The 10,905-nt window shown below is 41.5% G+C and overlaps 1 protein-coding gene across 1 annotated transcript in view; it reads left to right on the top strand.

Moving 5' to 3' along the window:
- Window positions 1-1,979, top strand: part of IL18R1 (interleukin 18 receptor 1) — an 18,261-nt gene extending 16,282 nt beyond the window's left edge. Inside the window, exon 9 of the mRNA XM_035894377.1 lies at window positions 671-1,979. Coding sequence (XP_035750270.1) covers window positions 671-1,071 — 401 coding nt within the window. The 3' untranslated portion in view covers window positions 1,072-1,979. The remainder of the gene's footprint in view (window positions 1-670) is intronic.
- The last annotated feature ends 8,926 nt before the right edge of the window (window positions 1,980-10,905 follow it).

Here is a 10,905-nt window from a genome sequence, read left to right as displayed (position 1 = left end):
AGGAATGTTTTCTAGGTCTCTGGTTTCTGTAGACCTTGTTGTCCTGTGATGCTGAAGCAAGTACAGGAAGTTGTGCATGAAAATTCAATTTGATGCACAGGTGTTTGAAGGATATCGCCATTTGATTTCATTAATCGCTTGTCATGACAGAAGTCATGGATCTAAAAGAGTTGGAACTCATTCTGTCATTACATGCTAGTCTTCTCAACCTTGTATTACTGGCAATAGACTTGGGTATTTGGTGATGTAAACGAAGGAGTAACCTAAAAGCTGCTGAATATTTGGAGAGAGGTTGCTCTTGGTGACTTTCTGTGGAATCACTCCAATGGTATCTACTGTGAAAGAGCAAAGAGATGTCTGGTTGGAGGAAAAATAAATTTTGCTGTCACCTTCTATCCATGTGACTAATGACAGACAGCTGTCTAGGGTAGCTGGACATTGTATGTAGGTTTTGTCTGCTCCAGAGAAGAAGCTTTGGCCATACCCGAGCTCATTTTCACAGCCTCTTAATCTGTAATGTACATTAATCTCTTCTTAGAGACAAGATGCTTCCATGCTGTCACTTTATAAGGGGAACATTTTTGGTATGTGTGCGATTGTTAAAAGATAAGTCAATTCAGTGCCTATCCTTTCAATTTAGTTTAATAACACATTTATCTTTAATTTGCAGCGGTTGTTGATGATATCCATTCATTCATTGACAAAAGTCGACGATTAATCATTATACTGAGCCAGAACTACGTTTCTGACAAAGCCATATACGAACTTGAGAGTGGACTGCATAAAGCCCTAGTTGAAAGGAAAACTAAGATCATATTAATAGAATATATGCCTATAAGTGACTACAATTTCTTGCCAGAATCACTGTCTCTTTTACCATCAAAGAGGGTTGTCAAGTGGAAAAAGGATAAATCTCTTCCTGTGAATTCCAGATTTTGGAAGAAACTTCGGTACCTGATGCCAGCGAAGCCTACCAAGATAAACCCCAAAAGGCACTATAATAGTCTTGACCTAGGCTCAGAAGGGGCTCAACCGCGGACTGAGGGCTGTGACTTTAATGCAGTCATATAACTATTCTGGAGAGAGAAGGTGCTGCAGAAAACTGTGCATTTTGCTAACTACTAGAAAACACAAACTGCACGCTTACTTTGGGAAGATAGTGTTCCTAAGAAGCCAAGTCTGAGATCTGAGAATGTAGAAATTGTTATAGTGGCTAGGATGATGCTAACCCCAATGCTAAATGCTATCCCAGAGAGAGTTTCCTCAGCGATCTGCACAAGGAGCAGAAATTTGATTCTGCTTAGGACTTACCACATGGCACAAAGCACAATGCAAAACATTTTGATTTCCTGCAATGTAGAATGATATTAGTTATACTTGCATACTTTCTGAGGCCCCACAATAAATATATCAGGATTTGCAAAGTATTATTATTTAGATGGTCTTGGGTTTGTATTTTGGAATTTTCTAAGGATCCTGTTTGGGGGTAGACCCAAATGGCTCCTGCCCTGGAGAACTTGGCATGGAGACTTTGGGCAATGTCAAGCAGAAAAATCAAGTGAAAACAGAGAAAAGGGAGGTTAGGAAGAGTAGGGCAGATTTGGTTGGGTTAACAGTATTCACTACTAGCTCATAGGCAGTCTAGACAAGCCAAGTGGAATTGATTTAGAGGAATGGTAAAGACTGTTTCCATCCTCCTATTTCACTGAGAAAAATGTAAATGCTCATTTTGGCAGGGAGACAAGGGGAATGGGATAGAGACAATTGTATTTTGTTCATGGGCACTGATATCTGCATTATACCCTGAACCACCTTTAGCTGAGGGATGTAAGGCATTTATGTGAAAATGAGATCTTTGATATGTTTGTATACTCCTAAGCGTTTGGAACATTGGTACTTAGTATTTTTTGAAACAAACTTGGTAATGCTGCTCAAAACCATGGTAATCCTCCCTTATTAGCTGCCTATTGTTTAGGTTGGAAAAGACCTTTAAGATCATCCAGTCCAACCATTAACCTAACACTGCCATCCCACCACTAAACCATGTCCCTAAAGCACCTCGTCTACCTGTCTTTTAAATACCTCCAGGGATGGGGACTCGACTGCTTCCCTGGGCAGCCTGTTCCAGTGCCTGACAACCCTTCCTGTGAAGAAGTTTTTCCTAATGTCCAACCTAAACCTGCCGTTACCGGGGAGAAGAGCCCGCCCCCCACCTCTCTACAGCCTCCTGGTCAGGCGGCTGTAGAGGGCGATAAGGTCTCCCCTCAGCCTCTTCTTCTCCAGGCTGAAAAACCCCAGTTCCCTCAGCTGCTCCTCATCAGACTTGTGCTCCAGACCCCTCACCAGCTTTGTTGCTCTCCTCTGGACACCAGCAACTCAACGTCCTTCTTGTAGTGAGGGACCCAAAACTGAACACAGTATTTGAGGTGCAGCCTTACCAGGGCCAAGCACAGGGGCGCTATCACTTCCCTACTCCTGCTGGCCACACTATTCCCGATACAAGCCAGGATGCTGTTGGCCTTCTTGGCCACCTGGGCCTAGTGCTGGCTCATATTCATCTGGCTGTCAACCAGTACCCCCAGGTCTTTTTCCACTGGGCAGCTTTCCAGGCTCTCTGCCCCAAGCCTGTAGCATTGCCTGGGGTTGTTGTGACCAAAGTGCAGGACCTGGCACTTGGCCTTGTTGAACCTCATACAGTTGGCCTCAGCCCATAGATCCAGCCTGTCCAGGTCTCTGTAGAGCCCTCCTCCCATCGAGCAGATCTTTACTCTAACCCCATTTGGTGTCATCTGCAAACTTACTGAGGGCACACTCAATCCCCTTCTCCAGGTTGTTGATAAAGATATTAAACAAGACCGGCCCTAGAACTGAGCCCTGGGGGACACCGCTTGTGACCGGCCGCCAACTGGATTTAGCTCCATTCACCACGACTCTCTGGGCTCGGCCATCCAGCCAGTTTTTAACCCAGCGAAGAGCACACCCATCTAGGCCATGAACTGCCAGCTTCTCCAGGAGAATGCTATGGGAGACTGTGTCGAAGGCTTTGCTGAAGTCCAGGTAGACTCCAATCTGTAGAAGTACAATCTGACATAAATTCCTGGATAAGAAGGAACTGTATTCCCTCCTAGTACTGATGGGGAGAAATCAATGGAGAATCATTTTGCAAGATTTTCTGTCAGTTTGCCAGGAGACTATCAAGGCTCAGCCCACTCTCATCATTGTCTTACATTCAACTAATGCTAGTTCTGAGGAGCCATCTCTTTGACACTGACACTTAATTCATGCAACTGTAGTGGAGGAGCTCCATTACCTTCTCAGTGCACTTGAGAACACAGTTCTAGGTGTCATGGCAATGTCTCAAGATTAATGAGAAAGAACTACCTTGTTTTTTGTCAAATATCCTGTAATCAAGTATAGTTTCTGACAGATGTTCAGGTAAAATTAAAGGCTAAATGTGGATTTGCAAAATGGAGACAACACAGTTGCCAGGTTAAAACGCAGATTGAGAGGAACAAAAGAAAAAGGCACACATCTGTGGTGTCCTTCAGAGCAGCTCCAAGAGGTCTCCCCCTTTCTGTCAGGCAACTAAAGAGCTTTTGAAATGTGACCCTTAGGCAAGAGCCATTCTCTGTCTTAAGCTTTTACTGAAGAGGATTCCTGCTCTGTAGATATGTGAGTCTATATTTCCAGATCTTTTTCAAGGTTCAGTTCTTCTCTACCAGTGTTTCCTGTGATTTGTAATCACAGATCAGTTTTAACATTCTCCCGCAGGAATAATGAAGGCCCCTACTTCAGAAATGCCATTGGACATACTGGACACATCCATTCCTTGGCCAAACAACTGACAGAAAAGTTAATAACTTTCCTGGTGTTAAACTTGCTCCTCAGCCACATAGTTTTTCGTATGCTGTCATCAATGTATTGCCTAACAACTTAGTGTGTCAAAGGTGTTATACTACGCATGTGAATACGGATAGTCCGCACGGTTTCTTAAAAACTCTGGACTGAGCTTATCCTCTATGAGTGTCAGCTACTATAAATTGAGGTTCAATTTTCCATGAAAGCCCCCTCACCTCAGCTTGGAGAGACGCTGTGACTGCATGTACCTGCTATACCTCATGAAGCTGTATCCTGAAGATTGTGAGACCATACAGAGTTTGACCACACTGAGGTTTTATATAATATCAGAGGATTATACGTAAGGAAGGTTGAAAGCTAAATGGCACTAACCCCAAAGTTGTCTGAATGGCAGCAAAGCAGACATTCCGATGTAGTACAATGGACTGCTCAATACCTGTAAAAGGGCAAGTATTTTTGTACGGGATGGTATGGTGACACAGTCATTTAATCTCTATAGCCGATAGTCATTGCCTATGCTGTGGTAAAAGGAGACAAGGGAAATTAAGGATATGCATCCTCATATTAACAGCAGATGTTGTTCTTAGTGCTCTTATATCCTGAATTACTGACTTTAATCAGGGCTTGGAAATGCCTGCTTTCTCTTTTACTAGTTCCTAGAGAAAAGGAGCTGCTAATATGACATTTTTAGGCTGCAGTTGTGCTGATTTACCTGATCATGTATATGTCAATTTATAAGTGAATTCACATGACAGTTGGTTTGAAGTAATGGGCAATTTCAGCTATTTATATTGCATTTTTTGTTCCATTTTTTGCACTTAATAAAACTTTATTTCCCCCTCTCCACATCTGTGGCTTCCGTTTTCGCTGCAGTTAGAGAGCCAAAGTGTCAAAAATCAAACTTACTTACACTAAGAAGAAAAAATGCAATAAAAAGCAAGAGTGTTGTTAGACCTGCTCTCCACAAGCAGTAAATGTCTCATTTGCACTGTAGAACAATTTAAACAAAGCCAAATCCAAACAAGCAATTGGGAGTATGGAATTTCCCAGAGGAGGATGCAGATGGCATCAGTGAGGAGACGGCTGCTGTAAGACACCAGTCTTGAAGATTCTTGTCTTTCTTGCACATGCTACAACATGGTACTGACTGTGAGAGCATAGTCTGTGTCTGCATTTTTTTAGTGTTCCTGGTTGACCATTTTCTGCCACACACAATGCTGGCTGGAAGAAAAAGAGTATCAAAGAAGTCATCTTTATGTATTGATAATTGGAACATAAATGTTGGGAAGAGTTGGGACTGTTGTATATAGTATCAGTACTATAGTGTAGTACCGTATAAGGGCCTGGAAATGTAGAAGGTTCATGAACTATAGTTGTCTATGTGCCCTGTTCTGTGCGTCCACCTTTGGTGTGTGCACCAAGTCTGGAGACGCTCTTTGAGTGAAGGGGTCCCTCCAAATGGATACCGTGTCTACTTCCATATCCACTATTTCTTCCTACTATAAGCATTTCTGTTCCTCCATTGCCATCTGCATTCTTTATGAAGAGAGGTAGAACTTGAAAACCAGGGGTAAATGGTAAAAGGTCACAAAAAATTGGCAAGACAATAAAGATTAGCAGGTAAGAAGATAGACATACGAGTCTGGCCTGGAAGGTTACTCTAGAACTGTGGTTATATATTAAAGTTGTCCTTTCCTATCTTGCTTTCTCAGAGAAAGTAAAAAAAAAAGTGGTTTTCTTTTTAGAGATGGCTATGGTCCAGCTTGCACAGAGGCGGCAACTTTTGCATCATTAAATCCTATATATATTTAATAAAAGCTTTGAAATGTTGCCTTTCCTAGTGAGATGCTTGTGATGTAGCTGAAAAGTATTCAGTGTTTTGAAAAAGAAAATGTGATTGCATTTTTGGGAAATAGTTTTCTGATTTAGTAGCTATAATTAGATAAAGCACCTGAGCGAAACAATTACCAAGCTTTCTACAACAGCCACAAGTTATGTAAAAAACAAAATGGAAAAAAGCCTCCACGAGAATCTATTCTACTTTTGATCAACTCATGAAAGCTTCCTGTAGTTCAACAATCCAAATTTCCTGAACTTCAGTGAAAGCAGCTGCAGAGAGACCACATTTTTTAGTTTCGTTTTCAGCTAAATACATAAACAACTCATCACAGGGATTTGTCTCTTATATTGCATTGTTTGATCTTCCATATGGCCTCTATTGGTGAGATACAGTATATATATCAGCAAGATATACCACCGCCCAGTGTAACATATTTGTTGCTTATTACCTATCGAATACAAAAATAGACTTCAGTACCTTGATGGCTTTAAGGTACTTATGAAAGAATCAAATAGACTCACAGCTTATCGCTCTAATTCTTTTGACCACTACCATAGTTAAGCCAATCTCAGTCTTGTGCTGGAGACTTCATTTCAGTATGTGGTTACAAAACTGTAATGGTAGCTGTTTGAGGTTTTTTGACTATGGTGAAGGAATGTTGTTCCATAAGAGGTTCCAAAACTGTTTGTAATGCTATATGAATCTGACTTTTCAGAAACAATTGGGCAAATTCAGAAGTGACTGTGTCTGTTCATGAAGAGCTGCTACTACATAATAGGGAGGAACTGAACATCCCTAGCAAAGAAATCTGTTGAGGGGCTTTTTTATGGGGTACACCTCATTTCTGAATTCAGGCGTTCAGATAGAGACTCGAGGCTAAATATTTAACTCAGCTGTGATAGCAGTGTCGCTTGTCTGTGTATAGTGGCTTACTATGTAGTATATTAAGCATATTTATTTATGTGGTACTTACTTAAGGAAGATACACCCTTTGGAGACTAGCAGGAAAACTTCAGCTACAAGGAAGGAACTCATACTTTGGAAATGAAAACTTGTGAGAACCTCAGGATTGTTGCCAGTCACCAGCACGATGAAGGAAAATCAAATGATACAGTGCAAATACCAGTGAAGTGAGACGTTGAGACCTGCAAGGCAGAGCCATGAGGATCACCAGGAGAATCGTGTGAAGGGTTTCTACAAGAGTTTAAATTGTTTAGGCTGGTAAAATGAACAGGGAAAGGAATAGGAGCATTGTCAACATGCATATAGGAAAAGAAAAAAGTGCTAGAAACAAGAAGAGTTGTTTAAGCTAAGGAACAGTATTCACACAGAGATGTGGCCATGAATAAATTTACAATGGGCATTAAAGCCATTAGGACAGTAAGGTCTCCTATGGGAGTAATGGGGAAACTGTTCTGACCCACTCCTCCTCTGGAGCGCAGTAAGTTTCTGAAAGAAAACCCATAAATGCAGCAATGGTCATCCTTGTCAGGTTTGTGTTTCTTGGCTTGCAGTAAGCAGGCTAGACTATCAAGGAAGGCAAGAAGGGACTGGCATGGAATTTGAGGTGCTAGACAATCTTTTCTAATTAACTGCTAAAGATTGTAAGAGTAAACAGATTTTAAAGCCCTCGGTCATGAGTATTTGCTTTACTCTTTCTCTCTCCACAAGTGATCTATTAAGTTATTAGTGCATCCAAAGTACTGCTGTGTCACTGACCATATTACACCCTGACGCCCACAGCAGAATGCACAGTGGTGCAGCAAATTTGTACTAAATAACACCATCTTCCCTTATTTCACAGAGGAGTAATAGGCGAGTTACCCCACTGCTCCATAAGCTGCCCTCGACTGTATGCCATTTCACTGACTGCATAACCCAGCACAAAATGAACAGAGGTTGATGTTTACATACTGTTCAGACACCTCCTGTGACAACAGAACCACCACCACTCAGTGCTGAAGATAATCAGAGCGGAAAATTTCTTACCCACTTGGTGTTAACCATAGCTGGGCAGAGGGGGAGGTGGTGTGTAAATGTGTCTAGCCAGAATAGTACCAGAAGCCTAAAGAGACGCAATCCTCCCAGTACTGTAAGACTACACTACATACTCACTGAGACGGTGCATTTTCCCCCCTGCTTCTTGGCTGGCAAAATGCTTGAGCAAAAGTGAGATGGACGAGGTAAGACATGGACCTCCACCACGACTTTCCACAGGGGCAGGGGAGCACTCCTGAGCATGCAGCCTTCAATTGCCTGGAGCTATAGTATAAAATATGGTAAATGTGTGAGTGAGTGAGTGAGTAAGTAAGGGGGGAGGAGAAGGAGGGGAGAGAAAGGCAGCAAGGGAGGGTATTCTGAAGCAGTCCTTTACCCTCTCCTTTATAAACTAGCTCTAGCAGCAAAAGGTAAATATGAAGCTGGGAAGTACAGGCATGTGAGGCTGCTTTTGTAGCATATACCTTACTTTCACCAAAGACGAAGGGGTAAATTGGGGCAGAGGCTCAGCCAAGTATTTGGTACTATTTGATAAGATTTTCATCCGGTGTGGTAACCAGCATGACATACTACTCAGTTTTCTGGCAGCACGGCTTTCAAAACTTGATGTGACTGGTGCTTCTGTTATATGTCTAAGATCTGCTCTAGCAGTTGGACTGCTCTACTTAATGTTTTGAATGTACTAAACCTATTACTTGGAGAGTATCACAGTTAGTACTTAAAATGAGTGAAGTATACTTTGTGTCAGTAAGATGCATCTTCAGGAAAGAGCCATCTTCTCTGATAGTCTGAGCAATGGCTTGAAGGTAGCGTGGGCTTGATTTTATTTGTGTTGCACTCTATAAGTCCTTCAAGAGAAGAGGAGAGTAAAACGCGCTTTTTTTTCTAGTCAGAAAGGACACCTTCAAAAAGCTTAAGTTTTTATACTGAAACCTACAGAGATACCTTGGAGCCTTTTGTAACTTATAAACCAAAAATATATTTTGTACTGGGGCAAAACACTGAAGATATTTTAGGAGACAATCACCAAGCTTGATCATCAACGGGCTCTGTTCTGGAAAGAGAAGAGACATAAACACATGGTAGAAGCTGTGAATACGCATCTTATATCTCCAAATGCTCAGGACCCAATACAACCAAGCATTAATACTGGCCATCACCTAAAGGTATGTGTATAAGCAGAGGCAGCACTGAAATCACCTCTTATGTAGCAAAAAGCCTTTTTTAGCTTCTCATGGAAATAGGGTAATTGACCCAATTTGCAGTAAAGTGTGAACTTCTCACAAAAAAAGAAGAAACAAGTCCTACGGTTCTTGAATTAAGTCTGGTGCAAACTGATGGACCTATACATTTCCATGACCTCTGTTGAAACAGGGAGAAGCAGGGTCTGAGTTGAAGACAAGGTGCTCTCAGATGCTTTTATGTAGTCTGAGTCATTGGGCAGCCAATCTTTTATGGGTTTCGCATCCATACAGGAAGCCTGGAAGAGGGGCTGGACCTTGTGGGGCTGTGCACACTGAGGTGCTCTGCCTGCCTAGCAGGTCCAAGGGGCAAGTCACCGACAGCTCATATTCATCACGCCTTCTCTTTTCTTTTTCTGCCAAAGCTGGGCTGGGGTCACCAACAAGGCTTAACTGGGAGGACACAGACAGAAAGTAATAGTGGGTCACAGCCCCCTTATGGGGGGGGAAGGCAGCTGAGGAGACGAAGGGTAAGGACAACTCGGCTCTTACAGTGAATATTATTTGCTGTTGGGCAGAAATATGGCTCCCTTGTAGATTTCAGCCGTTACGCACTTTTTTGAACCATCTAGTAGCAGCATTTGGGCAAAAAAGAAGTAAACTTTTAGCCTTCCTTCTCTTAAAAGAAGCAAACTAAAAAGTCCAATGCATCTTTGCACACAATGCAAATAGAAGATTTTAAAGCCCCAAAGGCTGTGATCTTTTACTAGGGAAAAACTTTTTTCCTGTGTTCTTTTTACAAGAAAATGACCCGGAAATTTTGAACCTAACGCAACTGAAGTGAGAAAGGAAGGGATGATGACAGTGAGGTAGAGGAAATTCCTGTGAAGGAAACAGACTCAACACAGTGCACTGCTAGAACTAACCACAATTCTTATCATGTAGTGTAGGATGTGCAGGTAAGATTTTCAGATAATTTTTTAAAAATTATTATTATTATAGCTTTTAGCTTCAGATTTTAGCCCTCCCGACTCCATCTGATTGACAGGTGAGTTGGTTTTGTTGTCTTTGAATGTGCATTTTAAAGTAAATTTGTTTTACTTGCTTGGTGAGACAAAACAGTAGTATCTCAGTAAGTAGCTTCATTAGATTTTTTTTTTGCTTTGTAAGTATGGTGAAGTTCTTTTCTTCTGTGTGACCATTACTAATCTTACTCTTAGAATCAGATTATGTTTGCCTTTCTATTGATATAAATGCACTACAAGACACAGGAATTGACTCTGACACTGAAGTAATTTTTTCGGATTGTAAGATTGTGGCAGGCCACTGTTTACTAGACTTCAGACATATCATGAAACTTGTGCAGCTCTGAAGAAATTGCTTTTGATTTCTTTTGCTTATATTTTATGTAGATACACACAAAAATAGAGATTTACTGTTTTCTTGTGAGAGTCCTCTAGGTTGAAATGTAGGCAAAATAAAAGAGTTCTGTTCTTCTCGCTTACATTCTTTTACCACAGGAAATTATGTTAACACCACATTAGCTTCCTTTGTATATAAATTACTTTCCAATTAAATGGCATCCTAAATCCCTAGACTAAGGACATGATAATGTGGGTGTGTACATGGCAGGAGAAGGTGGAGAGACTTGATAATACATGTTGCCCAGAGTAGGCTGCTTTCTTTTTCTGGCAGATAGGGATCAAGATAAAATGAGTCAGTGAATGTATCGAATCACTGAATCACCTTGAGTCCACCTGCAGTGCAAATACACCTGAATGGTCAGTTTAAGATTATCCTGTTTCAGGTGCCCCCCTCCTTTGGCAATTGCTGTCTGCTTCTGCTGTGAATTTCTCTCTTCCCGTCAAGCATGCTCGCAAGACGACCCTTCTTCATTTCACACGCTACCATACTTTTTAAGGACTATAAAAATGCAAGTTTCTGAGGTTCTCTAATGAAAGTGTTAGCAGTTAGCAGACAAATTGGCAGTGGTGTGTTTTCCCATGGCTAGCAAAAGACCACAGAAAA

The sequence above is a fragment of the Egretta garzetta genome, unplaced genomic scaffold (genome assembly GCF_000687185.1).
Source record: "Egretta garzetta isolate BGI_Z169 unplaced genomic scaffold, ASM68718v1 scaffold5, whole genome shotgun sequence".
In the NCBI taxonomy this organism is placed as follows: Eukaryota; Metazoa; Chordata; class Aves; order Pelecaniformes; family Ardeidae; genus Egretta; species Egretta garzetta.
This window is presented reverse-complemented; position numbering and strand designations above follow the sequence as displayed.